The following is a 20,592-nucleotide window of genomic DNA, read 5'->3' as shown; positions in this document are numbered from 1 at the left end:
TCTAATTAGTTCCTTTTTTTTGGCTAATTATAAGTAGTTTTATTTATTAAAGAGATATGTACATCTCAAAAACAAAATAAAAACTAAAGTTTCACATAGTCCCAACTTTCAGACAAAAACATGATAATACAAATTTACTTTATCTACCCAATTAGGAACTACTGAGTATTCATCATACACATCTACTTAGGGTAGAAATTGAGTTGCTGTAATCAGTTCATTACTTTATCCTTTTCCTCTTCTGTCGATCAGAAATCTTATTCTTTGGTGTATTTTGCTCGAGTCCAACTACACAAACATCTAAGTCTATTTCATTTCCTTTAGGCTCCAGACAAGAGTATTTTTGTTCCTTTTATTATTTTGTTCTAGGACTTCAAGGTATGTCATTTATCTTTTAGACCTTTGGATTTCTATGTTATTTTAGGCAAAGTCATATCGGGAAACTATCTAGAAATTAATATCATGGACTAGGCATCATTTGGGAAGTACTAAACCGCTTCATTAATCCTTAGGGGAAAAAAGCAAAATTCTCTATTTTATAGTAGTAATAAGTTTGCCTTAATTAGTACAACTCTTAGAGGCTTCAGCTCCTTTTTAAAAAAAAAAAATTTCTTTTACAAGTATGAATATGCCTTTGTCATAAAAATATCCTGATTTTCATCTTTTCTTTTTCTTTTTTTTTTTTAATTATCCCCTTTTCACTTTATATGACTGTGCAAATTATTGTAAGACAAGGTCTTATTCAGTAAAATGTTTTGATTATTTCTTTAGACTTCAGTCAAAATGTCTTCTTAACCTTCGATTTATTATTTGTATAAATCAACTAATATTCTTTCTCCTAATTTATAGATGAAAAGACTCATAATTTTGAATCGGACAAAAGACACATGTACAATAATTTATGTTTATCAATTAAATTTTTCTGATATCAATATCTATTAGGTATCTCTATCACAATTAACTACTACTTCTTGTCAGACATTTACACAACCTAAAAATGTCTAACACATATAGTGAGCGGAATTACAGCGGAATAGAAAGATCGACTTACCTCCGCCATTATTGTTTGAGATAAAACTTTGTGTATAGGTACTTCTACACTGTATCAACTCGCTTTAGATGGTGTAGTGACTTTCTAAATTGCACGGTATAGGGATCTATGACGACCTTCTTAAATAGGAAATTATCCTATATCTTTCTTCATCTGAAACACACAGGTAGCTAACGGGTAATTAATGTATCATAAGTTAACTTCACTTTGATTTAGACATAACATAATATTAATAAAGACATTGTAACTTTAAGTCTTTTTGTAAGTTCATGTCTCAACAATAAAGAAGAAAAATAAGAAATGGACTTTCACATGAATATGGACCACTTAAATGAATAAGTAACTTATATTCTCACACTTGGTCCGCATATACTTACAATGTTACTCAAAACTCGCCAATTATTCTTTCTGTAAAAGAAAAAAATACATGAATCATAGCGATAAGTCCTCTAAGAACGAGTATTATCTTCCATGTATCATAATGTATCATGCCTCTAATCCTTAGCTCATATTTCTTAATGAATAAACTCAATATTTACTATAGATCCATACTTTAGCGATATTTCTCAAAATAACTGAATATGTACACAATAACAATATGAGAAATTTCATATAATATTAGAGTTTCATCAATATTCGTTGTTACAAAAAAATAATTTACATAGTGAAACCAAGTTCCATTCTAACAACATGATCCATAAATTTAAGGATCAACTAACATCAACTCAGTGCTAGTGTGCTCAATGACCACTTTTTTTATCTTTAATATTTTATCTTATGGCTAGATACTTAATATCTATATGCTTACTTTGACTCCCACTTTTGTTATTCTTAGCCATAAAAACAGTAACTGAATTATCACAATATATTCTTAATGGCCTAGAGATCGAATCAATGATACTAAGCCCATTAATGAAACTGCTGATCAATTATACACCACGTGATGTAGCCTAAAAATAAGAAACGAACTCAGCCTCCATAGTGGAAGTAGCAGTCAGAGTCTGTTTGGCATTCCTCTAAGATATAGCTCCACCAGCCAACACAAAAATGTATCCTAATGTTGATTTGCGTGAATCAACATAGCCAGCAAAGTCTGAATTATAGTGGCCAATCACTTCCAAATTTTCTGGTCGTTTGAACATAAACATGTAGTCTTTTGTCCCTTGAAGGTATCTTAAAACTTTCTTTACAACTCTCCAATAGTCAAGATCTAGGTTACTCTGATATCTTCTTAATATTTTAACAACAAATGCAATATTAGGTCTAATGCAAATATGAGCATACATTAAGCTTCCAATAACAGAAACATATGAAATGTTCTTCATTTGTTCCCTCTCAAGGTCGTTCTTCGGGAAGTGGTTCAAATTGAACTTGTCATCCTTCACTATGGGAGCTACACTTGGTGAACAATCCTTCATCTAAAATCTCTCTAAGATTTTGTTGATATAGGTTTCCTGGAATAAACCTAAAATACCTCGATATCTATCTCGATGAATCTTAATGCAATTGACATAAGATGCATTACCCATTTCTTTCATATCAATTTTTTTGAGAGAGAAAATATTTCACTTCATATAGCATTCCCTTATCATTGAGTGCAAGAAGTATATCAACCACATATAAAATTAAAAAATAAATTTTACTCACACTGATCTTCTGCTATATACATTGTTCCATAATGTTCTCAATAAATTAAATGAAGAGATAACATCATGAAATTTTAAATACTACTAACGGCAGGCTTGCTTCAATCCATATATGGATTTCTTTAGCTTGTATACCAAGTTCTCACCATTATTAGAGGAGAATCCTTCACGTTATTTCATCTAAACCTCTTCCTCTAGATCCTCATTGAAAAATACGATTTTCACATCCATTTTATTATAATTCTAAATCAAAATGTGCTATTATGCCAACATGATGCGTAAGGAATCCTTCTTAGATATAGGAGAAAAAGTCTTTGTATAATCGATTCCTTCCTTTTGATTAAATCCTTTAGCAACGAGTCTTGCCTTATATCTCTTTATGTTTTCAATGAGTCTATTTTAGTTTTAAAGACCCATTTACATCCAATGGCTTTTACACCATTATGCAACTCGACAAGATCCCATACCTCATTACTCTTCATGGAGTTCATCTCTTCTTTCATGGCATTGTACCATAATTTTGATGTTTTACAACTCATAGCTTGTGAATAAGACTCAGGATCATTTTCGGCTCCAATGTCAAATTCTTGTAGATACACAACATAGTCACTAGAAATTATTGATTTTATTTCACTAGTAGATATTTTTTAATATTATATTAATATCTTTCCAAGGATCATGTTGTTCAACTGGTTGTTCAATATAATAGTTTCTAGAATTTCTTGAACAATTTGATTTACTGAAATATTCTCAGAAGCTTATAGAACCTCAATGAGTGATTTCTCAACACCCAATTGTACTTGAGGAGTGTTATGTACAATAACTAATCTTTCACTTAAAGTGGAAGGCTGCTCGCTTATAGATACTATGTTCTGAAATTAATCACTGCCATTAATCAAGTCATTCTCAAGAAAGTTTGCATTTCTTGACTCCACAATTCTAGTGCTATGAGATGGACAATAAAATCGATAACCTTTAGACCTTTCGGCATATCCAGTGAAATACCCATTAATGGTCCTCAGATCCAGTTTCTTTTCTTGTGAGTTGCATACTCTAACTTCAAATGGGCATCCACATACGTGTATATGTCGCAAACTCGATTTTCAACCTTTAAATAACTCAAAAAGATGTTCTTTGGACAGCCTTGGTTAGAACTCGATTTAATATATACACTAGTGTTTTAAGAGCTTCAATCCACAAGGACTTAGGTATCTTAGAGCTACTCAACATACTTTGCACCATGTCTATTAAAGTTCAATTTGTTTTTCCGCTACACCATTTTGGTTTGGAGAACCATGAATAGTATATTGGGGAACAATCCCATTTTCTTGAAGAAACTTAGCAAATGGATCTGGTGTTTGTCCATCCTCAGTGTATCGAACATAATACTCACCACCTCTATCAGATCTCACAATCTTAATTTGCTTTCCGCATTGTCTCTCTACTTCAACCATGAAAACCTTAAAGACTTCTAATGCTTCGCTCTTATTATGAAGCATGTAGAGATACATGTATTGTGAGTAATTATCTACAAAGGTGATAAAGTATTTTTGACCATATGCAAACTCTGAAAATCACAAGGCAGTGGTTAAAATTACTCTGATACAAATTGTAAGACATTTACATAACCTAAACATATCTAACACAGAGAGAGAACGAAATTGCAGCGGAATATGAAGATCGACTTACCTCCCTCCATTATTGTTTGAGATAAAAATTTGTATATAGGTAATTCTACACTATAGCAACTCATTTTTGATGGTGTAGTGACTTTCTAAATTGCACAGTATAATGACCTATCACCACCTCCTTAAATAGGAAATCATCCTACGTTTTTTCTCCATCAGAAACACATAGGAAGCTAATGGACAATTAATGTATCATACGTTAACTTCACTGTAATTTAGACATAATATCATACTATATAATAAGCATGAAAACCTAAAGTTAAAGTAAATTTATAATAATATCCTTCAAAATTTGAGTGACATTTTTACCCTTAATAACTAATTATTCTTTCCAATTCTTCTAAAGTTTGCTTTTTTATTTTAGTACTTACATTGGCATTTAGTGAATTTATTAGTACATTATATACATATAAATCTACACGTTTTCTAGAGTTAATATTTTAGAATTTCTATGGACTTTCATGTCTTCAATAGTTAACTTTTGCAATTCCCTACCATTTATCTTTTATTGTTGCTCTCTCAATGATAACTTTTTAAATTCTAATTCAATAAAGGCTGTTTTATTTCTTTCGACCCTCATCCAGATGTGCACATAATGGGAATGGAAAAGTTTTTGAGAGCTGATCAAAATACTTTTCGCTTAGATATTGTATAAACAACAAAGAAATCCACACACAACAATTCAGATGATTTTTGGCAAAAGGAATCATGTCTAATTTGCTTCTTAGTTTGTTACCAATATTTCATACCCAAGTTATCTCTACTTCTTTTATGGTCTTTTCTTCACCACTTCATCAAAGTTTCTATCTTTTTATCAGGTAAATTAGCCGATCTTTTCATTTTTAAATTTAATTGCACAAAACACTCTCAGTTTCTTTATTTTTAAAAATTATTCACTGTGAGTATATTTTTTGCGTATTTTTCTTGTCACGACCCAACTCCATGTCAGGCCACGTCCAACACCGTTGCTGGACAAGCCAACTGCGAATAACTTAGTGATTTCCCATTCAGTTTTACTTATTTATAACACATTTGGTAAATAAAGGATTTTTTTGGCAAACAAACGGAAACATCTAAAACAGTTATAACTATTGAATTACAACCCAAACTGAAAATCAAAGTCTACTAATACGTGTCAAGATCTGGTGTCATAAGTATGTGGGAAACTAGTAGAATATACAAAAGATGAATATCTTACTGTCTGAAATAGAATAGACAGATAAAAACAAAAGAAAAACTCTGGCATGCTGCTGAACGGCTTAGAAGGGACAGCTCACCGTGAAGTCTCGGTACAAGATCAGGTATGTATGCCGGGTGGGTAACTAGATGCATCAGCCTAAAATCCTGTACAATTAGGTACATAAGCATAGTGTGAGTACATAAACAATATGTACCCAGTAAGTATCCCGCCTAACCTCGCAGAAGTAGTGACGAGGGGTCGACTAGACACTTACTAGGACAATAATAATGTAATAAAAGTATTGTGCTAAGCATGGATATCCTGAATGATACTGTCAGTTCAACAACAAGAAGAGATAAGTCCTTCTTTCATAATTATAACTTAAATTTCAGTAATACCATTTAGCAACTTACATTTCAAGGCATTTAAGCAGAATAAATCATGGAGAATTTTTAAATAATTAGCATGCGCAATTATGCCGAGGTCGTACGGTCCGGTCCAACATAATATTAAATTGTGCACTACCGGAGGATCGAACGGCGCGAACCATAGATGCATTTATTTATTACCGAGGCGCTCGGCCAGATCCACAAAGAACAATTTATTTTCAAGAAGACACAAGTTTCTCATTTACAGTCAAATATCTCATACAAACTTTCAAGTGAGTGAATTTAACCTTATACAATTCTTTTATCAATTTCTATCATGACTAAGTGATTATATTAGCAAGTATGGACACAAACATTCCAAGTATAGCATGATACGGGTCCTAGACTACCCGGACAATAGCATAATAGTAGCTACGTATGGACTCTCGTTACCTCGTACGTACGTAGCCCCCATAATTAGGTACAAATATTTTATTTAATTCACTTACGGGATTAATTCCCTATTACAAGGTTAGAAAGGAGACTTACCTCGTCTTAAAGCCTACTTCTCAATTCAAGAACGCGCTCAAACCTCCAAATTGACGCCAAACGACTCGAAGCTAGTCAAACATTAAATAGACTAGTCAATCTATGCTCAAAAGTTTATAACTCCATCATTTAAATGATTGCCCAACCTAAATTTCAAAATTTCTAAAATTTACCCCCGGGCCCACGTGCCCGGATTCCGAAATTTTTTTAAAAAAGTTGTTACCCATAACCTTAGTGTAATGACTCGGCAGGTTGTTTCGAGAGTTATAGCCCCGTTTCTCCCATTTCTGCTTCCTTTTATGTTTTTCAGCTATGTTATGATATACCAGGTTAGTTGGTTCGAGTGCGAAGTAGTTTCGGAGTGGAATGAGACACTTAGTCTCTTATTTAGGAGTTTAAGTTGGAAAAGTCAACTGGATGTTGACTTATAAGTAAACGACCTCGGATGTGGACTTTTATGGCTCCATTAGCTTCGTTATGTGATTTTGGACTTAGGAGCACGTCAGGAATGTAATTTGGAGGCCCGTGGTAGAATTAGGCTTGAATTGGCGAAAGTTGAAAATTCGGCGATTTTGGTCGGCAGTGAAAAATTTGACATCAGGGTCGGAATGGAATTTCAGAAGTTGGAGTAGGTTCGTAGTGTCATTTTGTGATGTGTGTGCAAAATTTGAGGTCGTTCGGACGTGGTTTGGTTAGTTTCGGCATCGGTTGTCGAATTTGTAAGTTTAGAAATTCTTAGGCTTGAATCCAAGGGTAATTTGGTATTTTGATGTTGTTGTGAGTGATTCGAAGGTTCGAGTAAGTTCGTATGATATTTTAGGATTGGTTGGTATGTTTGGTTGAGTTCCCAGGAGCCTCGGTGTGTTTCAGGGTAAGTTTTGAGCGAGTCCGGGCATTTTCGGAACTCAGGTATGGTTCTAGTGCTTTGAATTTCGCGGACCTCAGCAGAATTTCATGGCCGCGCTTGGAATTTCGCGGACTGCATAATTCTGCCGCGGCCTCACTCCGGGGAAAAGTTCTGCAGATCTGCTGGTCCGACTTCTGAAGCCTATATCTTTTGATTTACAAGGAATTTTGAGATGATTCAAAAACTAAAGTTGTAGCCCTTCTTCTATAGTTTCCAGAAAGGTAAAGAAGTCATTATTTCAACATCTGTAGAGAAAGTTATGACCAATATACTAAATCCTGGGAGTGCAACCACCAAAAATGCGGCCGCACCATTTTGTTTCGTGACCGCAGGACCTGGGAGGCGTGACCGTGCTCGGAATTTCGCAGACCGCATAGTGGGAGTTCAGAGGGTGCACTATATAAATGGGGTTTAGGGCATTATTTCACATTTTGGACCTAGGGAGCTCAGTTTGTGGCGATGTTTCGTGGGTTTTTCAAGAAATTCATCGGGGTAAGTGATTCTAACTCAAATTTGGTAATATACATGAATATATCAATAATTTCATCATCTGATTAGTGCTTTGAGGTGAAAATTTTGGAAAAATTGTAGAAACTTCATAAAATGAATTTTTGGCATTTGAATGTCAATTCGAAGTCGGATTTGAGTGAAACTAGTATGGTTGGACTCGTGATTGAATGAGTATTCATAAATTGTGACTTTTACCCGATTGCGAGTCGTGGGCCTGGGGGTCGAGTTTGAGCCAATTTCCAGTTTTTGGTCTAAATTAGTAGTTTTCTTGTAGAATTCATTCCATTAGCGCACATTGATGGTATTGTACTGATTGTGAATAGATACGGAGCATTTGGAGGCCGAGTCGAGAGGCAAGAGCATCGCGGGATAGAGATTTGACTAGTTTGAGGTAAGTAACGATTGTAAATCTAGTCCTGAGGGTATGAAACCCCGAATTTCGTATCATTCTACTATTCTGAGGTGACGCACATGCTAGGTGACGGGCATGTGGGCGTGCACTGTTGGGGACCGTGACTTGGTCCGTCCCGTAGCAACTGTAAAGTTGCATATTTTGTTAAAACTATATGATACTTATATGTTTTAGAAAGAGTTTTCTGTAAATTGGGTTGAAAGCCATGTTTGGGCCTTGTGCCAGTGTTGTTTGGACCCTTAGGGGCCTTTTTTTTTTACTATCCTATCGCTGTTTTCGATTTAAAAATCTATACTCAGTCATGGTTATACATGTTTACTGCATAACTCAGTTTTTCTTACTCTATTTTGATGCATATAAATGTTGTTTTGGGCTGAGTACCATGTTTTTACTGAAATGCCCGAGTGGTTTGAGAGGTTTATGACTGAATGAGGCCGAAGGCCTAATTTGTGAGGATATTTATGGGATCGGGCTGCATGCCGCAACATGTTTGATATAGGCCGAGGGCCTAAGTGATTTATGCCATGATTTGTCTTGATATAGTGCTTGGGCTGAAAGAGCCCCTCCGGAGTCTGTACACACCCCCAGTGAGCGCAGGTACCTACTGAGTGCAAATGCAAGTGCCGAGTGCTGAGTGATTGGGAGGCATGAGTGATTGTGAGGTATGTTCGATAGGCATGAGTGATTATGAGGTTCGCCCGAGGGGCTATATATGAGTGATGTTTTGCCCGAGGCGCTGTTTATGATTTCATCATTTTTGCTCACCTTTGCATTTGAGCCTCTGTTTGAAACTGTTGAAAAATATCTTTAAATGACTTTTACTGGAACTGATTTTTAAACGAGATGATTTGATTCAAACACTGATTTTTAAAGCATGTTGCATTTTACCGAGATTTCATGATATGAACTTTATATGCTTTGTTGCTCGTCACTACTGTTCAGCCTTTATTTACTTTTGTTACTTACTGAGTTGGCGTACTCACGTTACTACCTGCACCTTGTGTGCAGATCCAGGTGTAGCTGGACATGGTAGCCGTTGTTGATTATTCTGGTTGCAGATTTTTTCGGGGATAGCAAGGTAGCTGCCTGGCGATCGTAGCCCTGCTCTTCTCCCTCTTATCTTCTTTTAGTTGTATTTAGCTATTTTCCAGACTATGTTAGTCTTGATATTGTCAGACAAATTATAGTAGATGCTCATGACTAGTGACACCCCGATGTCGGGCTTTTATTTTCCGCACTTTTGTTTTGATTTGAACTCCTTTATGAAAGTTTTTATGTTACATAACCTTGAAATTACCTTTGAAATAAAAATAATATCGGTTGTTTGGAAAATGAGTCGGCTTGCCTAGTTCCATGATAGGCGCCATCACGACAGGGTTAGTTTGGGTCGTGACACTTAGGAACATAAATATATGACTTTTACTAAATTCCATAACAAATTTCCTGGTTAAATCTCATTTTTATCAAAAACCTAGGTTTTTACCTAAACTCATGATTTTTCCTAATTTATATGTTATAATCTACCCATAAACTATGTAGTTAACTCACATTAAGTAAAAATTACTTACCTCACAAAGCTAGGTCAAAATCCCCTCATTCAAAGCTCTCAAATCGCCCAAGAGTGAGAGCAATTATGATAAAAATGGCCTAAGTCCGTATTAAATGAGCCCTTACTGCCCAGCGACTTTCGCACCTGTGGTGCTTTGGGCCGCACCTGCAGCAATTGCCTCTCAGGTGCAGTTTTACCTCATCTGGTCAGGCTCCGCATCTGCGGACAAGAAGGGCCGCTTCTGTAAGCCTAGCCGCACCTGCGACCATGTCTCTCGCACTTGCGCTCATGCATGTGCGCCTATCTTCTGCATTTGCGGATTCTAGGTTGCCCTCCATTTCTCGCTTCTGCGGCTCGTGGCTCGCACTTGCGGCTGACCAAGCGCAGGTGCGATTATCACAGATCTGGGAGCTTCAGCTATTGCTCCAAGCTCCCAACTTGGTTCGAACCTCGTCCGATTGACACTCGGGGGCCCCGGGGCCCCGCCCGAATATACCAACAAGTTTAGAATCATAAAACGGACTCGCTCGAAATCTCGGAACTCCCGTAACAACATTAAAACTAAGAATCACCCCCTAAAACCAATTGAATCAAACTTAAGAACTTCAAGTTCTTCAATTTACTTCCAATGCGCCGAAACATACTTATACTACTCGGAATGACACTAAATTTTGCGTGCAAGTCTTAAATGACACTACGAAACTATTTCCTATCTCAAAAATTCTGTTTAGACCTCGATTTCACCAAAACCCGCTCCAAACCAAATTTAAAGGACTTCTAAAATCTTCAAGAACCAACTTTCACTATTAGGCGCCAAAACGCTCCCTGGTCACCTAAAACCGATCCGAATATACGCCCAAGTCCGAAATCATTATACGAACCTATTGAAACCTTCAAATCTCGATTCCGAGGTCGTTTACTAAAATATTGAACGAAGTCAAACTTGGCCTTTCAAGCCAACCTTAAGGAACCAAGTATTCCGATTTCAATCCAAACTCTTCTAAACCCCGAACCAACCATCCCCGCATATCATAAATCAGTAAGAGAAAGTATGGGAAGTCTTATTTAGGAAAAGGGGTTTCTAGAAAGCATAATGACCGGTCAGGTCGTTACATTCTCCACCTCTTAAACAAACGTTCGTCCTCGAACGGGTTTAGATTCATACCTTAAGTGCTGAATAAGTGTGGGTATCTGCTTCGCATGTCCTCCTCGGACTCCCAAGTCGCCTCCTCAACTGGTTGGCCCCTCCACTGAACCTTTACCGCAGAAATCCTCTTGGATCTCAACTGGCGATCATGTCTAGCAACAATGGCAATTGGCTCCTCCTCATAACCCAAGCCCTCATCAAGCTGAATAGTGCTGAAGTCTAACACATGTGATAGGTCGGCATGATACCTCCCAGGAAAGACACGTGAAAAACTGGATGAACCCCTGATAGGCTGGGAGGTACAGCAAGCTCATAAGCAACCTCCCCAACTTGCCTCAACACCTCCAATGGGCCTATAAACCTTGGGCTCAACTTGCCCTTCTTTCCGAATCTCATAATACCCTTCATCGGCAAGACTTTCAAGAGAACCTTCTCGCCTACCATAAATGATACATCACGCACCTTCTGATCCGCGTAACTCTTCTGTCTGAACTGTGCTGTGCGAAGTCGCTCCTGAATCAACTTTACCTTTTCCAAGGCATCCTTCACTAGATCAGTACCATATAACCTAACCTCGCCGGGCTCAAACCACCCGATGGGAGAACAACATCGTCAACCATATAAAGCCTCAAATGGGGCCATCTCGATGCTGGACTGATGACTGTTGTTATAAGCAAACTCAACCAATGGCAAGAAATGATCCCACTGTCTCCCAAAGTCAATCACACCTGCTCTCAGCATGTCTTCTAATATCTGAACTGTTCGCTCTGACTTTCCGTCGGTCTATGGATGAAATGCTGTGCTGAGCTCTACACGGGTTTCCAACTCACTCTGTACGGCTCTCTAGAAATGCGAAGTGAATTGAGGGCCTCTATCTGATATGATGAAAACAGGCACAACGTGCAACTGAACTATCTCCCTAATATAAATCTGGGCCAATTTCTCTGAAGTATAGGTAGTCACAACCGGAATGAAGTGTGCCGGCTTGGTCAATCTGTCGACAATAACCTAAACTGCATCAAACTTCCACAAGGTCCGCGGCAATCCAACTACGAAGTCCATAGTGATGCGCTACCATTTCCACTCAGGTATAGTCATCTGCTGAAGTAGGCCACCTGGTCTTTGGTGCTCATAATTGACCTACTGGCAATTTAGATACCTAGTTACATACTCCACTATGTCTTTCTTCATCCGCCGCCACCAATAATGTTGTTTCAAGTCACGATACATCTTCGTAGCACCTGGGTGAATAGAATACTGAGAACTGTGTGCCTCCTATAGAATCCCCTCCCTCAAGCCATCAATATTAGGAACACATAGATGACCCTAGAGTCACAGAACACCATCCTTGCCAAAAGAAACTTCTTTAGCACCACCCTGTAGTACCGTCTCTCTAAGAAATGCCAAGTGCGTATTATCAAACTGTCGGGCCTTGATCTGCCCCAATAATGAAGACTGAGCAACAATACATGCAAGAACTCGGCAGGGCTCTGAAATATCCAACCTCACAAGTCTATTAGCCAAGGACTGAATGTCTAAAGCTAGTTGCCTCTCCTCCGCTGAAATAAATGCCAAGCTACCCATACTCTCTGCCTTCCTACTTAAGTCATCCGCGACCACATTTGCCTTGCCCGAATGATAAAGAATGGTGATGTCATAATACTTTAGTAACTCGAGCCATCTACGCTGCCTCAAATTGAGATCCCTTTTCTTGAATAGATGCTGTAAGCTGCGATGATCAGTATAAACCTCATATGACACCCCATACAGATAATGCCTCCATATCTTAAAAGCATGAACAATCACGGCAAACTACAAATCGTGCACAAGATAATTCTTCTCGTGGATCTTCAGCTGACGCGAAGCATATGCAATAACTCGCCCCTCCTTCATCAATACACAACCCAAGCCAACGCGAGAAGTGTCGCAATATACCGTATACATCCCCGAGCCGGAGGGCAACACTAGAACCGGTGTTGTAGTCAAAGTTGTCTTGAGCTTCTGGAAGCCCGCCTCATAATCATTGGACTAACAGAATGGAGCATCCTTCTGGGTCAATCTAGTCAAAGGTGCTTCAATGGATGAAAAGCCCTCCACAAACCGGCGATAATAGCCTGCTAACCCCAAGAAACTCCTGATCTCAGTCCTCGAAGTGGGACGAGGCCAACTCTGAACTGCCTCAATCTTCTTGGGACCCACTTTAATACCCTCTCCTGATACAACATGCCCCAAGAATGCCATGGACTCTAGCCAAAACTCACATTTGGAGAACTTAGCATATAGCTCCTGCTCTCGCAATGTCTGAAGTACCACTCTCAAGTGTTGCTCGTGCTCCCCCAGGCTACGTGAGTAAATCAAGATGTCATCAATGAATACAATAACAAAGGAATAAATATAAGGCCTGAACACCCGGTTCATCAAATCCATAAACACCGCTAGGCATTAGTCAAATCGAAGGACATCACTAGAAACTCATAATGACCATATCTGGTACGGAAGGCGGTCTTCGGAACATCTGAGTCCTGAATCTTCAACTGATGGTACCCTGATCTCAAGTTGATCTTAGAAAACACCCCAGCACCCTAAAACTGGTCAAACAAATCATCGAAACGCAGCAATGGGTACTTGTTCTTGATGGTAACCTTGTTCAACTGGCGGTAATAGATGCACATCCGAATAGTCCCATATATTTTTCTTCACAAATAACACTGGTGCACCCCATGGTGATACACTGGGTCTCACAAACCCCTTTGCTAATAACTCTTCAAGATGCCCCTTCAACTCCTTCAATTCCTTCAGAGCCATACGGTACGATGGGATAGATATAGGCTTGGTGCCTGGGGCCAAATCAATACGGATATCAATATCACGATCTGGCGGCATACTTGGAAGGTCAGAAGGAAACACATCGGTGAAATCCTAGACTACTGGCACTGAATCAATCGTCGGAGACTCTACGGTGGTGTCCCGAACATAAGCTAGATAATCCAAACAACCCTTCTCGGCCATATGTCGAGCCTTTAGAAAAGAGATGACCCGACTAACTGTACTAACTGAGGAACCCTTCCATTCCAATCTTGGAAATTCTGGCATCGCTAAGGTAATAGTCTTGGCATGGCAATCAAGAATGGCGTGATATGAAGATAACCAGTCCATGCCCAGGATGACCTCAAAGTCGATCATATCAAGCAACAGAAGATTCGCTCTAGTCTCATAATCACAGAACGTGACCACACAGGACCGGTAGATCCAATCCATAACCACAGAATCGCCCACAAGAGTGGACATAAAAACAGGAGTAACCAAGGACTCACGAGGAATATCCAGAAATTGAGCAAACAGAGATGACACATATGAATAGGTACACCATGGATCAAATAATACCGAAGCATTCCTACCGTATACAGAAATAGTACCTGGGATCGCGGCATATGAGGCCAATGCATCTGGTCTGGCCGGAAAAAGCATAGAATCTGGCTGGAGCGTCGGCGGGCTGGCCCTCGCTTGACTGAATAGTAGCTGATTGGCCTTTACCTCTAGGACTGCCCCTACCAGCCTGCCCTCTGCCTCTGGGCGGCCGGACCACTGGTGCTGAAATCATGGGCTGCTGACCCTGCTGCACTGCCTTGCCCTGAAGCCTAGGGAAGAATCTCCTCATGATACCGAGATCTCTACACTCGAAATAGCCCATCAGTGCGGCGATCTGCTGCCCTGATGCCTGACCCTGATGGCTTATCGACCCACTGGAAGAAGCCTGAATAGCCGGTGGGCGGTATGAACTCTCCGGCATGGCACTGAAATAGGAGCTGGAAGAACCCTGGTAACCTGAGTACCCACTGAAAGAACCATGGATGGCTGGTGGGCGGTAAGAACTCTCTGGCATGGTGCTGAAATAAGGGCGCGCTTGAATATCTCGAGGAGGTGGTGATGATGGGTATGGGGGCTTGCTAGGCTGACCCCTCCCAAACTGTCCTCTGCCCCTAGCCGGGGCACCTCTAAACTCTACAGAGAAATGGTCCCTCTTATCCTACTACGTCTGCTCTCACCCCTCTGACGGTAGCCCTCAATCCTCCGAGCAATCTCCACTACTAGCTGGTAAGAAGTCCCTATCTCAACCTCTCGGGCCATATTGGCCCTAATACCAGAGTGTAACCCCGCAACAAACCTCCACACTCTCTCTGCGTCCGTAGGAAGTATCATAAGTGTATGGCGAGACAACTCAGAAAACCTCGCCTCATACTCGGTCACTGACATCTGACCCTACTCAAGCTTCATAAACTGATACCGTAACTCTTCCCTCTCGGAGGGTGGAATGTACATATCCAGGAAAAGCTGTATGAACTGGCTCCAAGTCATGGGAGGAGAACCTGTTGGTTTTCCAAGAAGGTAAGACTGCTACCATCTACGGGCCCTGCCCTCTAACTGGATAGTAGTAAAGTCAACCCCATGAGACTCTAGTATCCTCATATTGTGTAGTCTATCCCTGCACCTATCAATAAAATCCTGGGCATCCTCATGACATTCTCCCCCGAAGACAGAGGGTGTAACCTAGTCCATCTGTCCAATAACTCCTGCGAATCACCATCCGCAGTCAGTCTAGGCTCAGGTGTAGCTGCCGCAGCTGGCTAGGCTCCGCCCACGGGTAGTGCACCTGAGGCATGATATACCGCAGCTGCGTGCCCGGGAGCGTGAGCAGTAGGGGTCTGTACTCCCCTCCTACCTGAGATGTGGCTGGGTCCGCTGGAAATAAACTAGCCTGAGTCATGGTGTCCATGAACCGCATCATACGGCCCATGACCTCCTGAAAGCTTGGTACTGTCATGAAATCTACCGTGGTTGGCTCTACGGCAGGCACCTCGCCCTGCTCCTCAATAATGGGATCCTCCACTGGATCGGTTGGTGGTGCTACTGGGGCAGCTCTAGGTCACCCTCGTCCCCTACCTCGGGCTGGTGCCCTCTTCCTGGGTCAAGAACGTTTGTCGTGCGCGTCCCCACCATATGTGAGAGAATATAAGAAGGAAATTTAGTATACCATCAATTGCACGATAAGAGATGAATAATGAGTAGTTTCCTAACACCTCATAGCCTCTCGAAGATAAGTACAGACGTCTCCGCACCGATCCGCAAGACTCTACTAGGCCTGCCCATAACTTGTGAGACCTACGTGAACCTAGTACTCTGATACCATATTGTCATGACCCAACTCCATGTCAGGCCGTGAAGGTGTCCAACACCGTTGCTGGACAAGCCAACTGTGAACAACTTAGTGATTTCCCATTCAGTTTTACTTATTTATAAAATATTTGGTAAATAAAGGATTTATTTTTTGGCAAACAAGCGAAAACATCTAAAACAGTTATAACTATTGAATAACAACCCAAACTGAAAATCCAAGTCTACTAATACGTGCCAAGATCTGGTATCACAAGTATGTGGACAACTAGTAGAATATGCAAAAGATGACTATCCTACTGTCTGAAACAGAATAGACAGATAAAAACAAAAGAGAAACTCTGGTATGCTGCTGAACGGCTCAGAAGGGGCAGCTCACCGTAAGGTCTCGATCTGAGATCAGGTACGCGCGCCGGGCGGATAACTAGATGCACCAGCCTCAGATCCTGTACAATTAAGTACAGAAGCGTAGTATGAGTACATAAACAATATATATCCAGTAAGTATCTCGCCTAACCTCGCAGAAGTAGTGACGAGGGGTCGACTTGACACGTACTAGGCCAATAATAATGTAATAAAAGTATTATGCTAAACATGGATATCATGAATGATATTGTCAATTCAACAACAGGAAGAGATAAGCCCTTCTTTCATAATTATAACTTAAATTTCAGTAATACCATTTAGCAACTTACATTTCAAGGCATTTAAGCAGAATAAATCATGGAGAATTTCCAAATAATTAGCATGCGCAATTATGCCGAGGTCGTACGGTCCAGCCCAACATAATATTAAAGTGTGCACTGCCGGAGGGTCGAACGGCGCGAACCATAGATGCATCTATTTACTACCGAGGCGCTTCACCCGATTCACAAATAACAATTTATTTTCAAGAAAACACAAGTTTCTCATTTACAGTCAAATATCTCATACAAACCTTCAAGTTAGTGAATTTAACCTTATACAATTCTTTTATCAATTTCTATCATGACTAAGTGATTATATTAGCAAGTATGGGCATAAACATTTCAAGTATAGCATGATACAGGTCCTAGACTACCCAGACAGTAGTATAATAGTAGCTACGTACGGACTCTCGTTACCTCGTACGTACGTAGCTCCCACAATTAGGTACAAATATTTTATTTAATTCACCTACGGGGTTAATTCTCACTTACAAGGTTAGAAAGGAGACTTACATCGTCTCAAAGCCTACTTCCCAATTCAAGAACGAGCTCAAACCTCCAAATTGACGCCAAACGACTCGAAGCTAGTCAAACATTACATAGACTAGTCAATCTATGCTCAAAAGTTCATAACTCCACCATTTAAGTGATTACTCAACCTAAATTGCAAGATTCCTAAAATTCACCCCCAGATCCACGTGCCCGGATTCCGAAAATTTTTAAAGAAAGTTGTTACCCATAACCTTAGGAACATAAATATATGACTTTTACTAAATTCCATAACAAATTTTGTGGTTAAATCTCATTATCAAAAACCTAGGTTTTTACCTAAACCCATGCTTTTCCCTAATTTATATATTATAATCTACCCATAAACTATGTATTTAACTCACATTAAGTAGAAATTACTTACCTCATAAAGCTAGGTCGAAATTCCCTTCTTCAAAGCTCTCAAATCGCCCAAGAGTGAGAGAAATTGTAATAAAAATGGCCTAAGTCCGTATTAAATGAGCCCTAACTGCCCAGCGACTTTCGCACATGCGGTGCTTTGGGCCGCATCTTCGGTCCCGCACCTGCGGCAATTGCCTCGCAGGTGCGCTTTTCCCTCATCTGATCAGGCTCCGCATCTGCGGACAAGAAGGTCCGCTTCTACGAGCCTAGCCGCACCTGTGACCATGTCTCTCGCACCTGCGCTCACGCAGGTGCGCCCAATATTCCCCATCTGCGGATTCTAGGTTGCCCTCCATTTCTCGCTTCTGCGGCTCGTGGCTCGCACCTGCGAGCCCGCACATGCGGCTGACCAAGCATAGGTGTGATTATGACAGATCTGGGAGCTTCAGCTGTTGCTCCAAGCTCCCAACTTGGTCTGAGCCTCGTCCGATTAATACTCGGGGCCCCCGGGGCCCCGCTCGAATATACCAACAAGTTTAGAATCATAAAATGGACTCGCTCGAACTCTCGGAACGCCCGAAACAATATTAAAACTAAGAATCACCCCCTAAAACCAATTGAATCAAACTTAAGAACTTCAAGTTCTTCAATTACTTCCAATGCGCCGAAACGTACTTATACTACTCGGAATGACACCAAATTTTGCGTACAAGTCTTAAATGATACTACAGAACTATTCCCGGTCTCGAAAATTCTGTTTGGACCTCGATATCACTAAAACCCGCTCCAAACAAAATTTAAAGGACTTCTAAAATATTCAAGAACCAACTTTCACTATTAGGCGCCAAAACGCTCCCGGATCACCCAAAACTCGATCCGAACATACGCCCAAGTCTGAAATCGTCAAACGAACCTATTGGAACCGTCAAATCCTGATTCCGAAGTCGTTTACTAAAAATGTTGACCGAAGTCAAACTTGGCCTTTCAAGCCAACTTTAAGGAACCAAGTGTTCTGATTTCAACCCAAACTCTTCTAAACCCCGAACCAACCATCCCCGCAAGTCATTAATCAGTAAGAGCAAGTACGGAAAGTCTTATTTAGGGAAATGGGATTCTAGAAAGCAAAACGACCGGTCAAGTCGTTACATTTCTGTTACGCCTGATTAGACAGTATCTTTTTATTGACCTTATTCAAGTATAATTTGTTTTCTTTTTTCTTAAATCTTAAAGAAAATTGATAAAAAAGGAAAACTTAATGAATGATGAACGGTAGAGGTAAAAGCTCATGTGAGTGCACCCAAAGTATGTTATCTAGGAAAAAATCAATTTTGTAGTCAATTACAATAGTTATATTAATTTTGTGACCTTTTCACATGATAATTTTAAAAAAATAACACATGATATCAATAAATAAAAATAGGAGATTTTTGTTACGAATCAAAGTCGTCCTATCAAAACCATGGTCATTAATCTTTTATAAAAATGCATATATTTTTGTTGTCAGGTGAAGCTTATTAAGAAGGCATGTATTAAGTAATAAAAACTTTTTCACTGATAAACATTAGATATAAAAAATTGGTAAGTATAACTTGTATTATCAAATTTAAAGTCTTATAAAGTATGCTATTGGTTTGTGAGCTCTTATCCAGTTAAAGGAACTTGACTATTAAATTTCAATGTCAAGTTTATTCTTTTACAGAGAATTTATTTTACCAAGTGGAATTAGAATGTAAAGTTTATTAAATATTTCTTTTTAATATTTATATGTTTGAAATAAAGAATCATATAACTTATGACTGAAGCAGTGGGTTGATCATGAGGGTATCGAAAGTATATTTAATTTGGTTTCTATTTTTTATGCATAATTGTCAATTTAAAAGGCAGATGTTTTAATTATATGCATATTTTGTAAATGTACGAGGATATGTATTTGTCTTTAAATTAAGGTACTACGTCAGTAAAGTAGAGTTAACATTTATAATTTTTTCTAACTTCAAATTACTAGTTGTTACTTCGTATGCTTTGATTTTTATTTTATAGCTCAACGAAAGTTCTAAAATATGTATACGGTTAACATTTTAGCATTTTACGATTCTGGAATAACGTTATTATTATACTATATTATAAGTGTGAAAACTTTTAGGTAAAATTATTTTACTAAAATAACTTTTAAAAATTAAATGATCAAATAACCCCTTACTTAAATACTACCCTATAATTGTAACGACCCGGCTGGTCGAATCGAGCTCTAGCGCGTCGGTCGAAGGTTTGAGGCCTTGTGTAGCTTCACTTCAGGTATTATGACTTGTACGTGTGGTCGGAACTGAATTTCGGGAAAGTTCGGAGTTGATTCGGATAGAAAATTCTAATTTCGGAAGTTTTAAATTGGAAGAATTGACTAAGGTATGACTTTTAAGTAAACGATCTCGGAATCGGGATTTGGAGGTTCCAATAGGTTCGTATGATGATTTCGGATTTGGGCGTATGTTCGGATTGAATATCGGATCACCCGGGAGCATTTCGGCGTCAATTGACGAAAGTTAAAAATTTGGACGACTGTTGAGAAGTTTGACCGGGAGTGGACCTGTTGATATCGGGGTCGGATTCCGATTTCCAACTGACCGCAGGTGCGAGCTCGCAGAAGCGAGCATTTGGGCGCAGAAGCAGATTGGGGAAGGTGGCATGTGGTCGCAGGTGCGACAAGGATGGAGCGCAGAAGCGGAAAGGCATGGGAGGCCTGTTGATCGCAGAAGCGGACATGGTCCACAGGAACGCATGCGCAAAAGCGCTCCTTGGCCGCAGAAGCGGAAGCGAAAATGCGCATATGGGTCTGTAG

At 39.6% G+C, this 20,592-nt stretch overlaps 1 protein-coding gene across 1 annotated transcript; it reads right to left on the bottom strand.

Annotated features, from left to right (window-relative positions):
* Window positions 1-2,067: 2,067 nt before the first annotated feature.
* Window positions 2,068-2,469, bottom strand: LOC138894353 (secreted RxLR effector protein 161-like). Its single transcript, XM_070179047.1, has one exon. It carries the CDS (start codon window positions 2,467-2,469, stop codon window positions 2,068-2,070), a length of 402 nt encoding a protein of 133 aa, XP_070035148.1.
* Window positions 2,470-20,592: the final 18,123 nt, after the last annotated feature.

This window comes from Nicotiana tomentosiformis, chromosome 6 (genome assembly GCF_000390325.3).
Source record: "Nicotiana tomentosiformis chromosome 6, ASM39032v3, whole genome shotgun sequence".
In the NCBI taxonomy this organism is placed as follows: Eukaryota; Viridiplantae; Streptophyta; class Magnoliopsida; order Solanales; family Solanaceae; genus Nicotiana; species Nicotiana tomentosiformis.
The sequence above is the reverse complement of the archived record's forward strand: the minus strand, read 5'-3'. Positions and strand labels throughout refer to the sequence as shown.